This window comes from Eschrichtius robustus, chromosome 3 (assembly GCF_028021215.1).
Source record: "Eschrichtius robustus isolate mEscRob2 chromosome 3, mEscRob2.pri, whole genome shotgun sequence".
NCBI lineage: Eukaryota > Metazoa > Chordata > Mammalia > Artiodactyla > Eschrichtiidae > Eschrichtius > Eschrichtius robustus.
Window position 1 is genome coordinate 156,371,412 of NC_090826.1, and position 21,176 is coordinate 156,392,587.

Below are 21,176 nucleotides of genomic sequence, written 5' to 3' on the forward strand. Positions count from 1 at the left end.
GGTTCATCGCAGTCCAGACATGCTCTGGCTGTCAGTGAGTCTCTGGATTCTGACTTGCAGAGCTGAGCAGAAGCTCTAGTGGGATGTGGGCGCTGTGTCATGAGGGGGACTGTTGAAGTGACATTTCCCCTTCCCACCAGCCCATCAGAAGGTCCAAGGCAGCCTGACTGGATGGGGTCTGGGGAGAAGGGAAGGGCTCCTCCTGACATGCCTGCCGTGGGGGTCTCCCCGCTCTGCGCAGAGGAGCCTCGGTACTACCCAGTGAGGGGGTTTCCACTCAGGGACAGCCTGGATGGACTTGCCCCAGGAAAGGGCTGAGGGTAAGGTGAGAATTCTGACCAAGACTTTCTTGTCTTGGTTTCTGAAGGCCCTTTCCTGTCTCCCAAAGTTGCCCCCGGTGGTTGTCTGGGTTATTCACATTCCAGAAGCACTGATGTGGCACTAAATATTCCTAGGGCTCCAGCCTTCCACCCCTGGGGCCCAGAGTCATCTCTTTGAGCCTGCTTTCTGGAATGTTTTTGGTATGAAGCATCCTGGCAAGTGAGGGGAAGCTCCGTGCAAATGGAATCCCTGAGCCTGGGTCTCTAGGGGCTGGAGTAATAGACATTCTCTTCCCACCCAGAGTCTCTTTCCCCAGCGGGCTTCCGCCACATCCATGCCCTCTCCTGCCCACCCCTCCCAGCCCCTGGCTTGGAAGAGGTTAAGCAAACAGACCTCAAAGAGGACAAAGATCTCAGGACCAAGTACCTTTGCATCCCCTCCTCTTCCTAGAAATCCACCCCGCCAGCAGTGCTAGTAGGATGGGCTGCAGGGGCTTGGCGTCCCTTCTCTCCTCCCGTCCTGTCTCCCCACTCTAGCTTCTCCGTGTTCTCACTCACCCTTTATTTCCCAGCTCCCTTTTGGGGCTTTGGAGGTAAGGGGAAGGCATTTGGGGCAGAAGGAATTGCCATACTCCTTGTGCCTGGACAAGAGTGTGGCAGGTAATAGTGTCTCAATAAGTATTTGTAGTTCCATTCACTGATATTCTCCCAACTCTCCAAACCCAATCTAGTTTAAACGAGCCCCCCATCGCCCACTCCGCTAAGATTTGGCATCCCTCAGACCTGGATTTGAGTTGAGTTTTCCCACCTGCTAACTAGGCAAGTTACTTTATGTTTTTGAGTCTCAATTTCTTCCTCTGTGACCCAAGAATGATAAAAATTGTACCGAACTAACAAGGCTTTCCTGGGCATTACATAACATATCAAGTGTTTGATACGTAAGCACTTAATAAATGGTAGCCCTGTTATCTCCTAAGTTGCAATTCTTCTTTCTCATCATCCCAACTCCCCTTCAACATTCTCTGAACTAAAAATTTTTCTGTTGAATTTTACTTATTTTTATGCATGCTGGCTTGCTGTTCAGTCTGCAACCTCTCTGAGGTTAGGATCTTATGCGTTGCGCCAGAAACAGAGCAATTACCTCTGTCTTCCACGGAGCTGAGCACAAAATAGGGCTTGATTCCTGAGTCAATGAATAAATGAACACAGTTAACTCCACGTCTGAACTCTATGCTTCTTGGGTAAAGACCCCCCTCCCTTATATTTTTCCTGTGTCTACCCACAGTCTAGCCCAGAGCTCCAGCACTCAGTTGGACCTGCCTTGTTTTCAAGTGGTGGAGCCTCGGGGCTGCAAGAGCTTTGAAAAGTCTCCATGAAAAGGCTGGAGGTGGGAACCCCATCACCAGGAGACATGGAGCCTTTTCAAAATTATCAGACTGAAATACCCCATTTGTAGCCTAAACGGTTTCTTGTTTACTCTCCCATCCTGATCCCATAGTTGCCTGGCCTCCCCACTTCTTCCCCAGACTCAGCAACTTTGCCAGCTCCCCAGATGCAGGGACGGGGAGGGCAGTGCAGATGCTCCACACCGGCAGGCACCGAAGGCTGGCGGGAGGGCAGGTGTACGGAGAGCAGACTGTTTGGGGGCCTGCTAACGCCAGAGCCGGGTGAGGTATGGGGGAGGGAGCCTGCTTGAAGCTGGAGCCAGCCGGCTGCCTGCCTGCACTTTGTCCTTATCCTCCCTTTCATCCTAGCCCTCAGAGCCTGGGAGTTTCTCAATGGAGCGGGCGTCCGGGGAATGCTCTGCAGGGGGTGGAGAGGGACAGCCAACGAGGGGGGCATTCCACGCATTCTTTACTTCCTCTAAGAGTCAGGCGGTTGGGGGGCGGAGTGGGGAGCAGCTGCCTGCATTGGAGGGAAAGGGATTTCTTTGGAGGGAGAGAATAAAGGCGGTGGAGGTGCCTACAAGCAGCAGGGGACGGAGCTAGATGGGGGAGGAATGGGAGAGGAGGGGGAAGGGTGGGGGCAGGGCTGTATAATCTGCCAAACCCAGTTCCTTAGTGCTAAAGGCAGGAGGAGCAAATTGGGACCCTCAGCCCAGGGCACCCTCCCTGCTGTGTGTTTACAAGGGCAGAACCGCTGATGGAGGTATAACAGGGAGTCCTTTGGAGCTAAGAGCTCGGTTTTTGGTGTGTGTTTTGTTTTTATTAAGCAGGTTCTCTTTTTTCCACCTGTGAGAGCCCAAGGGAGTGTGTGTTAAGAGAAAACTCGAAGACCTGTGCCCCACTTCCCCAAATAGAACCACAGAAGCTATTTTCCAATCATCGTTCTGGTTTTTAATGGGGTGGCTCTTTCTAGCCACCACAGAAGGGAAGAGGGACCATCAGGTAGATAGAATCAGGGCGTGGAGTGAGGGAGCCAGAGACCCCTTCCAGATAGTGCGATGGGACATGTAGATTTATAAAAGGCCCCCGGCTTCCCCTTGATCAGTAGGGAATCATTGCAAAAATATCTCCCTGTACACAAAACTTAGATGTCATAGTGCGTTTCCCCAGAACATAGTATTCACATTATTGAAAACAGTAAGATTCACTATTTTAAAAATGCAGAGCTGAAAACATAAAAATAAATAAGAACATTCTAGGCCCTGAAAGCCCAGAGAAACAGATACATCCATTCTCAGTAGCAGGAGCAGCTTGGAGGCTAGAGAAGTTCAGAGTCTTTGAGGTCCAAGGTGGGGTCCAGGGGAATCTGGGCCCCTTGAGATGATGTCCAATAGCAGCCTGAGCCTTTTCAAGTCTTTTAGATTCATAGCAGCGACTCCAGGAAGCTTGGGCCAGGTTTGGAGGATGTGAAAGGGGAGAGAACCTTTGAGGAAACAGAGGCTGTGTTCTTTTACTGCTCAGATAAATAAGGAAGGGCACACTCTAGAAGACCATTCCCAGGGCACCCCAGGCACATTAGGGGGTGCCACACTCCAGTTTGAGTGGTCGGCGGAGATGGGAATGTGTATGTGAATAAAGAGTTTCCATCCCCACCTTGGCAGGAAGGTACCAGGCACAAAACTTACCCTTTATAGGAGCTGGGCGCTGAGAGCGCTCTTTCCAGCTCTCTGTGGCCCTACTATGTGTACAAGAAACAGGCAACCTGGACTCAGCCTTGGGCCTTCCTCTCTACTTCTCTACTCATTTCCCTTCTACTACCTTCTTGGATCCATGGGGCTGAAGACATTGAACCTTCAGTGCACTTCACTTGCCCACTTCCCACATCCAGCCCTCCCCAGGGCTCAATTGCAAACCATCTCAGCCTTCTGGGCTGGGATGCTGGTCCTGGGAGGCAGGGAAGAAGGCAGTTTCCCCTCAGGGTGCAGCCAGCTGCATCTTAGAGCTAGCCGGGATGGGGCAGTGCCCCCCACCTTCAGCTGAGCTTTGAGCAGAGCCCCAGTGCCTGCTGGTAGGCCTCTGTCACCTCCGGGCAGTCCATCAGGGAAAAACAGCTATCCCCCAGGGGGTCCTGCCGCCAGCACCTCAGGCCCCTGCTCCCAGGGCCCTCTGAGGGGGGCTCCTCAAGCCCCATGAGGTTGTCCACAGACACACAGCCCCGCAGTGGGGGCTCAGGGAACCGTTCGGGCAAGTCTAGCTGGTCAAAGGACTCAGAGGACAGGATGCTGTCCTCACTCACTGCCCCCGAGGGGCGGCTGGCCCGGGCTGGAGGGTGAGGTGAGGCCAGTTCATCCAAAGAACCGAAGGTGGTGTGGGTTGTGAGCTCCAGGGCCGCGTGGGAGAACCTGCCGTTGTGTTTGAGGATGCCCTTGCGATGGCGCAGCAGCCCTGAGGCTTGGAGGGGCGTGTGCTCCACGGCGTCCGCACTGACAAACACGTCCCCTGCATCCAAGAGCTCCCCAGACTCACTGGGTTCAGGAGAGGAGTAGTAGCCGGATTCCCGCTGGCGAGACTTCTTGAGGATGCCCTTCTTGGGGAGCAGGGGGGCAGCCTGTCCTGGGCTCACAGGGACGGGGCCAAGCTCAGGGCCCTCCCTTGCCCCTTCCGAGGAGGTTGATGCCTTCTTCTTGAGAATGCTTTTCGGCAGCTTGAGGTTGCCCTTGCCAGGGCGAGGGGAGGTGTCAGCGGCTGGGTCCCCCTGGAGAGTCTGGGCCATGTCATTCTCTTTGCGGGACTTCTTGAGCGAATGCTGGCGCTCCAGGCCAGGGGCGAGACTCCCGCCTCCAGGCGCATGCTGCTTGAAGAAGCTGCAGACCTTGGCCCCGTTCTCCAGGAGGGGGCGGGAGGACCGCCGGAGCCAGTCAGCCACGGAGGCCCGGCCAGAGTCGCTGCCGGTGTGCCTTCCCTCGTGCAGACCTTCCTGCTCCCCGACACGGGTGGCATAGCCCCAGTTGACCCACCAGTGACTGGCCACATCCTCCAGGGTGGCCCGGCGGGTAGGGTTCACCATTAATAGCCACCGGATCAGGCCACTGGCATCTAAAAGAAGAAGAAGGGTTTCAGATCCATAGCCATGAGCATGGGCACCCACAGTCCCCCTCACTGGCTTACCCCCATTTGTGCTAAGACACTGCTCACTCCTGTGTCAGATATGCCACTCCCACCTATGGCTCCATACACGCCGCAGCCCGGGCCGGCTCCCCAGTCTCCAGTTTTCCTGGATTGACTGTCAATTTCCTCTTCCATCCCACCACCCCTCAGGACCACAGCCATGTTTATGTGTTAGTGTGTATCCCCCTTTGCTCCACTGACATGCAACCCTCTGAGAGTAGGGACTGCTCAAGAGTAAACCAAGGTCCTCACACCTTTCTTCTCGCCTTATACAGCGTACGTGAAAGGACAAAAAGATTTCTAAGGACAAGGACAAAAGCAGTAGGAAATGAGACAATTGTAGCAAAGAGGATCTAAGTTAGACCTTAGGAAGCACTTTCCAAATATGATAAAGCTTGCCCATAAAGGAAGGAAGGAGCTGTCCCTTCCTTCCTCGGAGGTCACAGACATAGGAGGCAAAGAGATGACAGCAGGAGTTGAGGTGGAAGGTACACTCCATCTACAGTGGGCTGCCCTCTTCACTTTACTGTCACTGTTTAATTCGTGCCTCAGGAATTAGCAAAGGACACCCAGCACCTAGATGAGAACACCTACACCTCTCACTCACCAGAGGGTTTAGGCGGCTGCCGGTAGGCCCCACTGCTGATCTGTTTCACCAGCGTCTTATGGTCCTGCCCATCAAAGGGCATGGAGCCATGCACCAGGATGTACAGGAGAACACCCAGGGACCAGCTGTCCACCTGAGGGAGAGAGAGGATCAGCCAGGACTTCCTCATGCCACAGGCTAGAGGGCTTCCAGCCTCACCTTCAATACCGTGGGGAAAAGGGAGCCCATGCTGGAGAACTCAGAGCCCAGTGTATCTGAGGACCACCTCCTTCTAGTACCAGGGGCAGAGAGGGTGACACTGCAGAAGGCACTGAGGTTCATGGGGAGAGCTGTTGTCATTTGCCTCCCCCTGGGAGAAGCAGCCACAAACACAAGATCAGTGACGAGGTCATCCCTTCTGGGCCAGGAGTGGTGGCTATGACAGATGCCATCCCTCCAGGGAGGCTGGCTGGGGCTGGGAAAGGTAATGGGAATGTGGAAGGTGAGGGGCCCAGAACCAGACTGGGGGTCAGAAGACTTAAGCTCTTGTTCCAGTTTTGCCACTCCCACTAGAGACCCGGCCACACACTACTTTGGTGGGGAAGTGAGTTCTGTGATCTGAGAAAGGGAATAACTAGAAAACTAGCGCATCCCTCTCTCAGGATCTAAGCTGAGGCAGGCTGGCAGAGGAGTCCAGACACTCACCTCTGGGCCCGTGTAGGGCTTCCCATTGACGATTTCGGGCGAGGCATAGAGGGGGCTCCCACAGAATGTCTGCAGGAACTTGCCTTGGTGGTAGAGGTTGGAGAGGCCAAAGTCAGCGATCTGCAGAATTGGGTCAAACACAGGCAGGGGTCACACCAAGGCCTGTGTTGTTCTATAGCTCCTGGTCTGCCCCCCGCCAGACCCCGGGGAAACCCAGGCCCTAGCAGGAGGAAAGGGTGCCCATGACCCCTACCCCATACCAGGCACCACCAACACAGCTCAGGCCCTGGAAGAAAGAGCCCTTTGGAAGTTGTGTCAATGAGGAGAGCCTGGGCAGAGGTGTGCGGGAGCTCCAGGGTCCTCACTGTTCCCCAGGCCCCTTTGCTCACGCTGTACTCTACTCCAGGGATGCTCTCTCTGCCTACACACATCCTCCTGACCCAGCAAGCCCACCTCCTCCAGGAAGCCTTCCATTGCCCTGAGATCTCCTCCTCCCAAGAAGCCCTACAATTTCCAGTGGCTCATGGTAGCCCCTGCTTGTCAGTTCCGTCTCCTCTTACTGCCACATCAATATGCTCCCCATGCCGACCTCCTGCCCCCACCCCTCCTGCAACTCCTAGCACAGCTGTGACTCATGGGTGGGACTAATGGCCACTTATTGACTGAAGGAAGGGTCTACCAGTTGGAGGGGGACAGACAATGTCTCATGCCAATGCCATGAACCTCAGAAGCAGGCTACCCCATGACTTGGGCTTGGGCTGCCCTTCCCATCAAAGAATACATCTCTCTGCCCACACCCGGACAGGAACATGGTGGCGGGACTGGGGTCAGCCCAGTAAAGCTGAGAAGCAGTACTGAAGGAAGAACAAAGATTACGGCCATGGTTATAGCCCAGGAGAAGGGATCTTCTTACAGGACTTCCTGAGCCCTCTGATATTGAGGGTTTGAGGGGCCCCAAGCCCATCTTCTCATTCCTCAGAAAGACCCTTCCGCCAGCTATCCTCAGACAAAGGCTGAGGCCAATGCCCTTTTGCTCCCAACCTCTTCATCCCCAGCAGAGGGTCATGTGTGCCCAGGGTGGGGAGAAGTTGTTTATGAACTTTGGCTCCTTCATTTATGGGTTTTATTGCCCTCCTATCAAGCAGTTATCAGTTGAAGCCTATAATGAGGCAGATGATTGGTACAGATGGGAAAGTTCGTGCCTGCCTGGGTTGTGTGGATTTATTGGCTCTGGCTTCCCCCTCCCTGGTCAACATCAAAGAGAGCCCCACCTACTCCGGGAATTGGTAAGGAAAATGAACTCAAGTGCCAGGGCGCCTCAGGGCACAGGTCAGGGGTCACTGGGGAAAGGACTATGATCTGGGTTCGGGAAGATTCTGAGGAGGGTCCGACTGCAGAGTCAGAGCCCTTCCAGGTATCTGCAGGGGCCAGCCCTTGCCATTTCCCCTTCCAGCCCTGAGACCTGAGTTTATCACATCAACCTGAACTTCTCAGGCCTAAATTTAACTACTTAGACACGGGAATTCAGCAGCTGCAGAAAGCAGGAAGCTGGCTCTGGAGTGCTTGCTGTGGTGAAAGGTGCTAAAGGGCTACCTAACTGCGGCAGATTAAAGTGCGCATGCGTGCGTGTATGTGCATGCATGCAGGTGGGGAGAACTCAGGCCATGGCCTCTCTATGCCAGTCCCAAGGCCGTGAGCAGAAGCCAACCTTAGATCTAGACTACTTCAGCCTTGTGACGTCAAGAGCACTGGTCAGGGAGTCAGAAGACTTTGGTTCTAGCTGAGGCTCAGCAACTCGCTAGCCATGGGACCTTATGCAAATCACTGCTTATCGTAAGGCCTCAGCTTTCAATCCATAGAATGAGGTACTGAAATGGATGATGGCTAAGGTCCTTATCAGTACCCATACAAGAGTCTGAGCTTTGCTCAACTCCTTCTGGAACCCCCTAGGGGCTTAGAGATGCTTGGCAAGGGACAGTGCAGACAGGCTGGGGAGGGGGAGAGAAGTAGCTTTAAACAAGAAGTGAGGCTCACCTTGATATTTCCATTGGCATCTAAGAGGATGTTCTCCAGCTTGAGATCCCGGTGGACAACCCTGTTCTGAAAGAGGGAGGGATGAGGGTCAGGGGAAGGCCACCAGGGAGGGAAGGACATGAGGACCTGGTCTCGACAGTGAGGGAAACACAAAGGGGGCCGAGTGGGGGTGAGCACAGGTAGGCTGGGAGGCCCATCTTTACTGGTACATACTACAACAAATCATGGTCCTTCCAACCCCAGCCAAGAGACTTGAAGCCAGAGACACCAACGTTCCCTAGGCTGAGTCCAGAATTGAGTCTTGCCTCTTTCGATCTTCCTCTGTGATCCTGGACCAGTCATGAAATCTCTCTGGTGAAACCAGCCCCCGAGCCCCAGGGACCACCCGCTCAGCACAGGGCTGAGGCAGGTGCCGCTCACCTGGTGGCAGTAGTGCACGGCGGAGACAATCTGCCGGAAGAAATGCCTGGCTTCGCGCTCGCTGAGCCGCTGCCGCTCACTGATGTAGTCATATAGGTCGCCCCGGCTGGCGTACTCCATGACGATCACGATCTTGCTGCTGTTCTCAAACACTGGGGCAGAGCAAGGCAGGAATGTCAGGCCCCTCCAGAGTGCACTGCTCCCCACTAGGGAACACGTATCACTCCCAGGCCCCCAAACCAGACAGGACCTCCCACCAGAGACATCTGCTAATGAGGCAGGACAGTGCCCTTTGATGCTCCCAACACCTTCCAGTAGCAACGAATTAAGGCCAAGGGAACTGGCTCACCCTCCCTTTCCTTGGAAGTTCAGGCTTCTGAGGATTCTTAACACTACCCTGCAAATTCTGAGACATCACTGGATGAGAATGAAAAATTAGGCTCTCTGGTTCAGAATTCAGTACTTTTTTGCCTCGTGACCTTGGGCAAATCTCTTCTAGATACATCAGTAAGAATGTAGGTTTGGGATTTGAATTCTGGCCCCATCATTTACTAGCTGGGTGACCATGGCAAGTTATTCAATCAGTGTGCCTCAGTTTCCTGATTTGAAGAGGGATAATGATAGCAACGTCACAGAGCTGGGGCGAGAAATAGATAAAAGTTAGTCACAGCTCTCAGGCTGGCTGAGCACGCTGGTGTGGGCTCTGACATACAAGCAAGCACTCAATAGACTGTACCTACTGTTATATTTATTATCAGCATCCTCATGCATAAACTTGAAAAATAATGCCCATAATAATGTCTGACTCGAGGCTCAGAAGAGGGATAAAAGTATATGAAAGTGCTTTGTAAACTGTAAAGCACCATGGAGAGCTGAGATATTTATCACCCTTAACATCTTTGACTTCCCGTCCAGAATATCCAGGCTGGGGCTTTGTACATAGAAACGATCAATAAATATTTGGTAATTAATTGACTGGCTGGGCTCCTGGCAGTCAGCCTACTCCAGCCGGCTCATCTCCATGTGAGGGAGGGGTCCTATGGCCACCTCAGGCCTTGTCTTGCCTCCTGGAAAAGTAGAGAGTGGCTGGTTCACCAAACTGGCCCTTCAGCAGGGTGTGTGTCAAAACATGTATGTCTGTGACATTGCATCTTTGTGTCAAACGAGTCCTATGAGTTTGGCTTGCTCAGCCAGCCCCAGAGAGATTACTGTCTAGGCTGTGAGAAGGAGCTAAGAGAGGAGGCTTCTCCCAAGAAGAGTCCCAGCTCCCAGGCAGTTGGATACACGGCCAGGAGGACTGTGCTTTTTCCTAGGGGAGCACAGTGGCCCAGACTGCTGGGGGGTGCCTAGCTGAGGCTCCACCCCTGTGGTTCTCCGCATCTCTGCAGGATGTGTGCAAGCTTTGTGCCATAAAATTGGGGGTCAGGAGCCAGCCAGGGCACATTTTGGAGAGCAGCTATGTTAGAAGTCAGTTCCTAGGACTGCAGCCTTCCCCCCAGTCCATATCTCTTAAAGTCTGTGGATGGGGATGGATCTGGGGGAGCTCTACCAGATACACAGTAACTATGACACCCCAACATCTGCTGAATCTGAAGGTGCAGTAAGTAGCAGCTACAGCCTAAGCTTCAGAGCTCAGTTCCCACACCTAGCTGTAGATATGGGTGGGGGGAAGAATTCACACACACACACACACACACACACACACACACACACACACACACACACACAGCCCAATCACCAAGCTTAGCCTGGCTTAACCAATACTCTGTCATCTGCCCACTCCTCCCTGGGGGAAATAAACAGAGAAACAATTAGCCTTCCAGCCACCTGCCGGGGCTCCTCATGGGACAGGCTCAGGCCACAGGGCCATGTCAGTGGCTCTGCCCTTAGTCTTCCCCTAAAGAGAACTTGAGAGAGGAGACCTCTCTTCCTTCCTACCAGGAACATTCAGACCGAGGGCAAAGCCACAGGCTCCCTTCCCTCCGTCCTGCTGCTCCTGCCATTCCTCGCTTCCTGTCCAACTGATATTATGTAAAGGCTGGAAGCAGACAGGTGTGTGTGGGAGGCTGCTCCCCCTCTTTCCCTCATCACCCTCTCTTGCTCACTTTGTTGTCTGGGTCACAGGGAACAGGGCAGCTGTAGTGGAAAGCCAGCACTGATGTCAGAGCAAGAGGAGGCTTCAAGAGACGAGAAGTAGGAGCCAGCCCCATGGCAGGAATGATTCAGAGGACAGGAGGCCTGGCTCTTGGATGTATGAAGAAAAACAGCACCCACACACCTGAGACAGGTGCAGGTCCCTGTATGTTCCAGCCTCCCCCAGATTGCTAAGGATCTCATTGGTCTGGGGAGACAGTATTCCAGTACAGAAAACCTAAGAACAAAAATGCCTACAATCGGGAATTCCCTGGCAGTCCGGTGGTTAAGACTCCACGCTCTCAATGCTGAGGGCCTGGGTTCAATCCCTGGTTGGGGAACTAAGATCCCACAAGCTGCACAGCGCAGTCAAAAAAAAAAAAAAGGCAAAAAAAAAAAAAAAAAAAAAGTGCCTACAATCTGTGGAGTTCCTCCCATGAGCGGAGCACTTGGTGACATTTAATTTGAATTCTTTTTTCGGCAGTGCCACAGGGCATGCGGGATCTTAGTTCCCTGGCCAGGGATCAAACCCGTGCCCTCTGAGGTGGAAGCACAGAGTCCTAACCACTGGACCACCAGGGAATTCCCTGGTGACATTTAATTTGATCTTTGCAACAACCCTGTGATGTAGGTGGGATTATCCCATTTTACAAAGGAGGAACTGAGGCCCAGAGACTAAATTAAATTAGTTGCCCAAAGTCACATAGCTGGGTTTCAAATCCAGCTTTTGCCCAAGCCTAAAGCCTGTGTCTTTTTTACCTCTGTGTCATTTGTTCCGACTGGACACACACAAACACACACACACACAGCTTCAAATGCTCCGCCTCTGTACCTTCGTGGATGGCAATGACGTGGGGGTGGTTGAGTGATGACATGATCTCAATCTCTCGCCGAATGTGCATCAGATCTTGCTCATCTTTGATTTTGTCTTTCTGGATCAACTTGATGGCCACCTGGGAGCAGAGAATGCAGGAGAGTGAGGAGAAAGGTCTGGCAGGTAAAGGTGTCCCTGAGGACACTCTGGGAGCCCTGACCCTGGTGATCTGCCTACAGCTGCTACAAAGGCCACAGCGTGCACCCAGAGAAGCCTCTCCATCCTTCACTGGGGCGGGCAGCAGAGAGGCTGGAGGGAACCTTTTATGTTATATATGTTTTACCACACACACACAAAAATCACCCAAAAACATTATGAAAAAAATGCTAGTCTCTTCGGTCTAAGTTAGTAATGTCTCTCCCCCAGCAACAAACAAACAACTAGACAGTTAAACAGAGTCCTCTGGGCTTTGCTAGCTTGTCCATAAAGGTGAAAATGCCATTTAAGGATTAAACTCTCTGGCTGGTACATGTGGTGGGTTCAGGAAGGGTGGAGGGAGGCAAGAGGAAGTGGAGAATGAACTGCCAAGAAGCAGTTTAAGCAAAGCTCTTAGAGGCTGAGGCAGCTCGCCCCCTTCTCTGTTCTACTTCACTGAGCAGCGATGGTGACAGAGTACCAACAGCGCATGCAGTGTGGGGAAGACACCGCGTGGTGAGTCAGGGGACCTGGGCCCTCCAGGCTCTGTTGCTGTGCTCACGGGCAAGGCCCATGCCCTCCCCCAGCCTCGTTTTCTGTGAAATAAACAGGCTGGACTAAGATGTCTGGGGTGCTTTCCTGCTTTGACTCTGTGAAATGACCATATAAATGCCCCAGGGCCCTCGGAGGCTACAACGCTGGCAGCAGGTGCTGGGCGGGTATGGGGTGGGGGTGTCACAGGGCTGGTCAGTTCCCAACAAGTCCTGTCCAAGGACACAAATGGTAAATATAAGACTTCCCCTTCATAGGAGCCGGGCAAGTTATGAGAAATCCCAAGGCACAGGCTGAGGAAAACAGTTTCTCGTTCATTTCCCAGGAGGGTTCGCCTCCCCTCAAGGTTCAAAAGGAGGCAGAAAAAAGGGAACCCAGAGCCCAAGGGGCGGGGCCGCTAATCCCCCTTTCACAGGGCTCTGGAGGCAGACAAAGGCTTCCGGCTCCGCTCCGGACCGCGGGCCTCGGGCCTTCGTCCCCCTCAGACAAGAATGCGGAACAGCCGTAATCCTCTAAGAGGAGCAGCTCACAATGCCCTGGGCCTGGTCACCCCAGCAACGGGCCAGGGATGGCGTGCCCTCCACCCCGCTCCTCTCCTGGAGCTGCATCCATGAAAGAGCGGAGGCCCGGCTCTCTCGCCCTCCCAGAGCAGGGCAGGCAGGACAATGGCAGCAGGAGGGACGGTCACCATGGAGTCTCCTGCCCAAGCCCCTGGAGGGGCCCACGCTGCAGCTGCAGGGGCCGGGCTGCGCCTCAGGCGCTCTCTTCACGCCCCCCACCCCTTCTGCTCCAAACCACCCCAATGAGCTAAGCAGAAAAATCCCTGGCTTAGAATTGACCAGGGGGTGGGGATGGGGGGAAGGGGCTTAAATCCTCCTCCAACCAGCCTGGAGCTTGGTTCCTGAACACCTCTCCATACCCTTTTTCTCTCCCTGAAGGGGAGATTCTATGGACTAGTTCTTTTCTCTCTGAATTCTTTGTTTTAAAAATCAGACAATACAGTGAAGCTTCAAGACAACTCCTGTTGCTCCTAATTCCAACCCACTAGAGCCATTAAAGTCTCTCCTACATAGAAGCTCCAGAGCTGCAACTGTCTTGATATATCAGATAATGTTCTAATAATTTTTCAGTTATGAATTATCACTGCAGAAAAGAAGTATGGCCTTATAACTGCAAAAAATGAACTCTAGGTACAAATGAAAGAGAGTTGTCATTTGTACATGAGGACACACCAATCCAGTGGCAACTGAACATGTTTGCCAAGACTTTAAAGGCTATGATGATAATAAATATGAACATAAATGCCTGCACTGAAACGTAATTGCATTACTTGGTGGTGGGGCTCAGGGCAGGCTACCCCAAACTGTCACTTTGGCATGTGGATGATTTCGAGCTGAAGACAATGAAGGCTCAGCAGACTCAAGAAGAGCTTTTTATCCCTCGCTGAACTGCATTAAAGAATTTAGATAGGAGGCTTGTACCAGAGAGAGAGCTATTAGCAGAGATAACTTTTTTCATCAGGAAGACTTATCTGCATGGCCCAGCAAACATTTATCTACCAAGCATTTGCTCTTCCCTTCTTTCTGTGAATTGCCTTCCTCCCCTTTCAAGTGCCAGACCCCTACCCCCTTCTCCTTAGCTCAGGATGGCACGTAAGCCTCAACTGCCAGACTGTTGGGGAGCCACATATTTGGGGGGGCTCCTGTACATGTGAAATTAAATTTGTTTTTCTCCTGTTAAAAAAAAAAATCAGACAATAGATAAAATGCCATGAGCTCTTCAGATAAAGGCCCATGAAACTGAATTAATAGATAGTAAAAAAAAAAAAAAAATCACATGTAAATCACATACCTAGATAATGAAACAAATATCTGAGAGCTTAAGATACACACATATGCAAAACCTAGGCATATCTTGGATGTACAATTGTACACACACAAACATATACAATGAGATAAATCATCGTGGGCTAGGGAGCAGAGCTCTAAAGAAGACAAGGCCTAAAAGAAATGAGGTTTCAAAAAAATAAAGGGCTCTGAGGGGTGCTAGAAGGAGTCCCTGCATGGGTAGAGGGTGTACAAGTTAGATCCTGAGATCCGTTTCTTTCAACTCTGGAAGCCTACGGTTTAAAATCAGAATTGTTCATCCTCAGTGGACAGTTCCATCCTCCTGCAAGCTCATGCTCTGGCCTCAGGGGGTGAGGTCAAGGACCGCCCCCCCCCCATTGTCTATATTAGGTCTTAGGAGACCACAGCTTGGCTGGCACTTCCCAGGAAAGAAGCAAGTTATGTCATCAGGCCTCCACCAGTCCCCAAGCAGGTGACAGACAAGAAGAGCCATGTATCACTGCCCTGGTGGGGCTGGGCCACTGTTCCCCCACCTATCCTAGTCCCACTGGACAGACCTCAACTGTTTACTGGTGAACACAAATCACAAATAAATATTTATTGGTTAAGTCATTGGGCTGATCCCTGACTGATGGGACCAGTGCCCAGATAAGACTTTCTGCCCTTTTTCCAAGGCATGGGTGGAGAGTCAACCATGTTTATGAGAACTCATTTTGAGGGACCTTTGTTCTCATCTGCAAGATAGTTGAGCAACCATTCTTTAGAATTAAAATATAGTGACTAGAGGAAAGGAAGAGAAAAACAATCGCTGAATGGATCACCCAGAGGTAGGAAGGCCACCTCCCTGGGGACAATCCTGGGTCATCCCGTAGAATTATTAATAGTGCCCCCTTTTACTCCACAAAGTATTCAAGTTGAGACGTTATATTATACGGCCACCCTACTCAGAGGGGGCAGGAAACCGAGGCACAACAATGAGAATATAAATGTGAACACCAGATCAGTGGAGGGGTGTCAAGAGCCCAGGTATCTAGTCTTTATTTGCCCCTTTGGAGCTACGTAACTCAAGACAAGTCACTTAAATGATCCGGTTAACTGGCCTGGCTAGTTTTAATGTCCTCATGTGAAAAATAAAAGGACATTTATTCTCCAAACATTTGCTGAATGCCTACTACGTGCCTGGCGCTATGGTAGGTGTTGGGGATTCAGACAAAAATTGGATAGTCCCCGCGCCAAGGCCCTTGGTCCAGTCTAGTGTGATGAACATGACGGTTGAGATCCCTGCATGCCCAGGGGCTCCAGGAGCACTGGAGAGCTTCCTTTGCCTGGAGGAGCAGGGCAAATCACCCCTGGGAGAAAACTCTGTTTTAGATCTTGAAGGAAGAGTGGGGTTTGCCAAGCCGAGGCGGGCAGGCCTTTGAGGGGGGCAGTGCAACAAGGGCATTTCAGGCAGAGAGAAAGGTTTGAGCACAGGCCAGAAAGAAAGGAAAGGAACTATACACGAATTTGCACATTAGGATCTCTAAGCTCCCTTCCAAACTCTAGCATTCTCTGCTGAGCTTCTTCAGAAATGGGTCACGTGCTACTATGCCAGGAAGGTGCTAGCCAAGGATTGTTATAATAGGTTTATTCAGAGGCCCCATGCTATATCTATGTTTACCTGCCTGAGCAAAATTCCTACTGATACCAGCCCAGTGATTTTCTTGCCCCTGTGGCCCTGCATGCTGGAAAGGCAGCAGGGCTAACTCCTTATCCCATTTTGCAAATGGCAAACACTAAAGTCCAGAAAGGTGACTCTTCCGAGGTTCCTCAACATATCAAGGCTGTCAGGACCCAAGATGGAGGGGTGCTGCCTGGAGAAGCCACCACCTCAGAAGACAAAAGTTCCTTGCAGATGCTCTGCCCTGCCTCCAGCTCCCTGCTTCCTACCCCTGGAGAAGGGAATGCCCCACACCCTGCCATGGGCCAGGCTGTGCAGTACCACCAGCCACCCTCATCCCACTTACAGATATACAAAGACGTTGGAGAGATGGGTGCTGGGGCTCAATTGGTTAAACACTACCTTCTCTCCTCCCAGTCCCCACAGGAACTCAGATCAAGAATAATCTGGGTTCAGGAGAGGATGGCAGAAAGGTCTTAGAAAAAGAAGATCTAGAGGTACTGGTTTCAGGTGCCGGGAGAGAGGGTACAAGCTGGGCATCTCTGGTCATAGCTATCACCCAGAGTTGGAGCCAAGATCCTTGACTCCTTTTTGGCCTTTCACGGAGCAGCTGCCTCTGGGAGGTGGGGCAAGGAGCTGGAGGATGACCCATTTAGATAATGGAGGAGAGGTTGGGCTGGGCTGGCCAGGGCTGGCAGAGTGGGGATGGCTCACCATCCCACCAAGCCTGCCAGAGAACCAGGCTGGGAGCAGGAATGGGCTCCGAGGGGAGGCTGAGCTGCTTCCCCTGAACCCCATGCTGTGCCCACCCTTTCTTTGCCCACTCTGCCAGGCTGCCAGGCAAGGTGCTTCCCTGCCCAGCCCTCTTGTGTGGTTTGGCCAGAGCCCAAGGACAAGAGTCACCTGCAGCTGGAGTCTCCCTCCCTGCTGCTGAGCAGGCAGGTGCAGGAGGAGCTGGGAGGCCAGCATCACACAGAAGAGGCCTCTGGCAGCTGGCCAGGCGGAAGCCCGTCTCTGGATCAGGGGCTAAAGGAGAGACTGGAACTTTGAACAAAGTAGAGACCAAAGGGCTTAGGAAAGCTGAGCACAAGCCATTCTCTTGCTCAGGGCAGGACAGACCCAGGGTGGGGGGACTCTCCCTCCCCCAGGAGAGGGAGGGTAGGACCTCAACAAAGCCAGCCTTGCTGGGATAATAACACTGTGTGTGTCAGCTACTGTGCTGAGCACTTTACATATATTATCTTATTTAATCCTATGAGGACCACACGAGGTAGGAATTATTATAATCCCCACTTTACAGATGAGGAAACTGAGATACACAGAGGTCACACGGCTGGTAAGCAGTGGAGCCAGGATTTTGAATGCTTGCACTCTGATGCCGAGCTGAGCAGTCTTCCTCACAAAGTAAAAGCCTTGAATGTAGTGTAGCTCACCTACTCGGGATCTCTGGACGCTGTCAGTATGTATGGGGGTGGGGGTTGTTCCCAGTGACTCCTCCCACCCTCAGCGTGCCTGGAGCTCTGGGAAAGGCAGTCGGAGCTAGCTGTTGGAATGACAAAGCACACTGAGGCAAGCCTGGGCTCAGCCCAAAGCCAACTCCCAGTCCAAGACTCAGTATTGGTCATCTAGCGCCTGGGGTGGTCAAGTCAGGAGCCTATGTTGCAGGCATGCCACTAACCAGCCACAGGACATGTCACCTTCCCTCTCTGGGCCTCAGTGTCCCCATCTGTCAATGAAGGAATCAGACCATCTCAGTCACTTTCAAACATTTTGAAATCCCACGCAACAATCCAATATATGAGACAGAAGTACCCCTGCCCCAGATCACTGTCCCCTTGGACTCCCCTGTGCTCCCCATGGAGTACAAATTCCATGCAGATCAACCTAAAGGCTTTGGGGGACGCCACCGTTCCAGGGACCCTAGCAGGTGTTTTTCTCTTTAGGGGAGGGGTGGTCAGGAGAGCCGCGAGAGTCAAAGGAGGAAATGCCATGTGGATACCAGGAGTGTAGTCAGAGCTAGAAGATCCAGAGCAAATATTGGTTTTTCCTTTAATGCCCTCCTGGAGGAGCCATTAGTCCTGCCCACCTGCCCCTCCCTCCGGACAATCCCATCTGGCCCCTGAGACTCCTATCCAGGCAGGGTGGGAATGCGAAATGTGGTGGAGAGAAATTGAGATGGAAGTCACCCAGCGGGCTTTCCTCTGAACCCTCAGTTCACTTTGAGGGGAGGTTGTGGGCACCAGGTTGGTCTCTCTTCAGGGAGGACAGTGAAGAGACAGGAATGGGGGTGCGGTGGGGGGAGGATTCCTCTCCAGAATTTTGAGAAACCATTAGCAGCGCGTAGAGCTGCTCTCCAAGGAGGAGGGAGACCCTGAGCAAGCTCCCAGCAGAAGTACAGGGTGGTCTATGGATCAGGGAGCTTTAGGGCAGGTCCCACTCCTCCTGATCTTGGCTCCCTGCATACAACAAGAGACATGAAGCCAGGGAGCACCTTCTGAATTCTCTCTGTTCTGATGTAATAAGAGCTGGAATCTCTGCCTACAGCCACTGAGGTTTGAAAACTGAAAGCTGGTTTATCTCACTCCAGAATCAACGATCTCTCCTTTTCTCTCTTTCACACACACACAGAGACACACATGAGGTGACCCAGGTCAAGAGCTTAATTGGATTTCTGAACTTCAGTCTCAGTTTCCAGGCCACCCCAGTCCCCCCAATCCAGTCTGCCCCCCAAAAGAGGCAAGAGCCACAAGCAGCTATTTTCCAGCTGAGCCCCTGACAAAGCCTGGGCCCAGCTGTCTCCAGCCTGGAGCCTCACCGGGCCCTCACACTTTATAGAAAGAGAAAGAAAAGGAAAGCCAGGAAGTACATGATTGCCCAATAGCTGTAACCTGGCAGCAGGCAACTGGGGACCGTGCCAGGTGTTAGCAGGAAAAACATACTCGGTCCTATTGATGAGGCCATAATCCACTCCCTTTCCCCAGCATCCACTCTCCTTCACCAATGAAATGACTTCTTGAATTTCAAACCAGCTACTGGCTGCAAAAGCAAACAATCTGGGGAGGTAACTGCTGCCATAGCTGATAGGGCAAACCATGGCCACCCACGCAGGCACACACACATACATGCACATCTCATAACCAGCACCCAACTGGATTTGGCAAAACAGTCCCTAAACCACCTGCCCTAAAAGGCTTGTTAAAATACAGAGAGTATTTAGGGCCTTCCCTGGCGGTCCAGTGATTAAGGTTCTGCGATTCCACTGCAGGGGGCACAGGTTTGATCTGCATCCTGATCCCGCATGCCAAGCCTGCAGGGCGCAGCCGTCCCCCCAAATACAGGTTATTTGGCCCCATCCTACACCTTCAGAATAAAATCCTCTGGGTGTGGAACTAGAGGAGAAGTATTTTAAACAAGCACCCAGGTGATTCCTAGGCACATTAAACTCAAGTTTGGGGACCATTGTTAACTTTTGGCAAAACTGCTATCCCTTCGGAGCTGGCCTTTTCAAATATAAATACCAGTTCTCATTGCGGGTTCTATTGTCAGCAACAATTTAAATTCATATTTGTATCTCATTCAATCCTCATAGCAGCTGTGAGGGAGGCTGTGTTTTCTTCATTTTTGCAGAAGGGAAACAGAGTACAGAGATAAAGTAAATTACACAAGGTACCACAGATTACTACTACTATACACACACACACACACATCCCAAATTAACAGGACACATACCTGAAAAGGCCCCAAACCCAAAGGTATCTTGGGGCACAGTGGATCTTTCACCAGAGCCTGGTTTCACATTTACCAGAATTAAAAACCCATCATAATGAAACTCTGACGCAATCTTAGACCTGGAAAGGACCTAAATGTCAAACCCACCCGCGCCCCCCGGTAGGGGGTGATATCTCCACAGTATGCTGGGCTGCCAGACTATTAGAACTGAATTGAGGAACTGGACACTTCATTCCCTTTTTCATTCAACTACACACATTTACTAACCCCTTGCTAAGATCAGGTGCCTTCTACTTCCTCTTCCCATCCCACTCTATAGGATAGTCTGTTACAAGCAAAATCCACTTAAGTCTCATCGTCTTTAGGAAGCCTTCTCATCTCAGGACACTTTTCGTCCTCTATGCACCCCGCCTCACTTATTTGGCAATCATCACTTGCTAACCGGAGTTGGTGAGGTTCTCAGGTCCACGACCATTGTCCCTACAACCATGGACAGACAAATCTACAGTGAACACTACCAGCACCCCATACACATACGCAACCTCAGCGCGGTAAAGACTGAATGCGGGCAACTCCACCGAGCAAGGCACTAGCTCCCGGCCCACCCTCCATCACCCGCCTCCTGGGGCTAAGTCCCGAGCCCGGCCGGCTGGCGCCGCGAGAGGGAGCCGCACTCACCAGGCGCCCCGAGCTCTCCCGCGCCTTCTTCACCTTCCCGTAGGTCCCCTTGCCCAGGGTCTCCAGGAACTCGTAGCGGTGTCGCAGGTTGTGCTTGTGGTGGTGCCGCTTCACTGCCTGCTTCTTCATGAGGGGCTTGGGCGACTTGAGGAGCCCGTCGGTCAAAGGCCGAACGAGCTCCGCGGCCAGGGCAGCGGTGGCCGCGGGAGCCGGGCCGAGGCGCCGGGGAAAAGCCAAGGACTCCATGGCGAGCAGGTGAGCGAGGGCGGAGGGGGAATCGGCTGCGCGGAGAGAGCTAGAGCTCGGGGCGCCTGCCCACCCCCGGCGCGAGAATCCACAGCCGCACCAAAGCGCGCAACCAGGCGCCGAATTCCAAGTTGTTACAAACGCCGAGAAGTAGAGGCTCTGGCCACACCCCCCGGCGCCCATTGGCCTGATCGCCGGCGGCGCGTGACCAGGGCCGCCAGCGTTGGCTTGCCGGGTCCCCGGCTCCGCCTCCTCCCGGAGCGGCTGGGAAAGGTGTCAATGGAGCCCCGCCCACCTGGGCCCCTGAGGGGCAGGCAAGGGGAATACCTTACGCCAGGGGCGGCTACGCGGGGCGGGGCGGAGATGTTGGGGGGGGTGTTGAGGGGGGGTTGGGTGAGTGGCGGCGGGGGTTGATACCACTGGGGTCCCGAAATTTTGAGGGGCCCTGGAACAGCTCTTGCCCCTGAGAGGCTCTTGGTCCTGGTTAGAGGCACCTGTTGTCTTTCCATTGTGCTGTTTTCAGTTAGCAAGGGGCAATCTGACAGTACTAGAGGTCACCAAAGTATTTCCCCATCCTGAGTAATTTGCTTCTCCCAAGTCAAAATCTGTAAAGTCAGTTGACCACTTCTTTAAGACCATAAGGAGGAAGGAGGGATGGAATGGGATGGAGGCAGACTGTCAAGTTGGAGGGCTAGGGGAGAGCT

General features: G+C 52.7%; 1 protein-coding gene across 1 annotated transcript; it reads right to left on the reverse strand.

Moving 5' to 3' along the window:
* Positions 1-2,890: 2,890 nt before the first annotated feature.
* NUAK2 (NUAK family kinase 2) lies at positions 2,891-20,583 on the reverse strand. Its single transcript, XM_068541577.1, has 7 exons — positions 20,227-20,583; positions 11,584-11,704; positions 8,619-8,770; positions 8,199-8,264; positions 6,165-6,284; positions 5,481-5,613; positions 2,891-4,801 (listed from the first exon to the last, which is right to left on the reverse strand). The coding sequence occupies exons 1-7, from the start codon at positions 20,470-20,472 to the stop codon at positions 3,738-3,740; spliced, it is 1,902 nt and encodes a 633-aa protein (XP_068397678.1). The 5' UTR covers positions 20,473-20,583; the 3' UTR covers positions 2,891-3,737.
* Positions 20,584-21,176: the final 593 nt, after the last annotated feature.

Coding starts and splice junctions, on each gene's coding strand:
- NUAK2 (XM_068541577.1), bottom strand. CDS start 20,472: ATGGAGTCCTTGGCTTTTCCCCGGCGCCTCGGCCCGGCTCCCGCGGCC. Junction 11,705..20,226: donor GGGAGAGCTCGGGGCGCCTG/GTGAGTGCGGCT, acceptor CTCTGCTCCCAG/GTGGCCATCAAGTTGATCCA. Junction 8,265..8,618: donor CCGTGCACTACTGCCACCAG/GTGAGCGGCACC, acceptor TCCCTCTTTCAG/AACAGGGTTGTCCACCGGGA.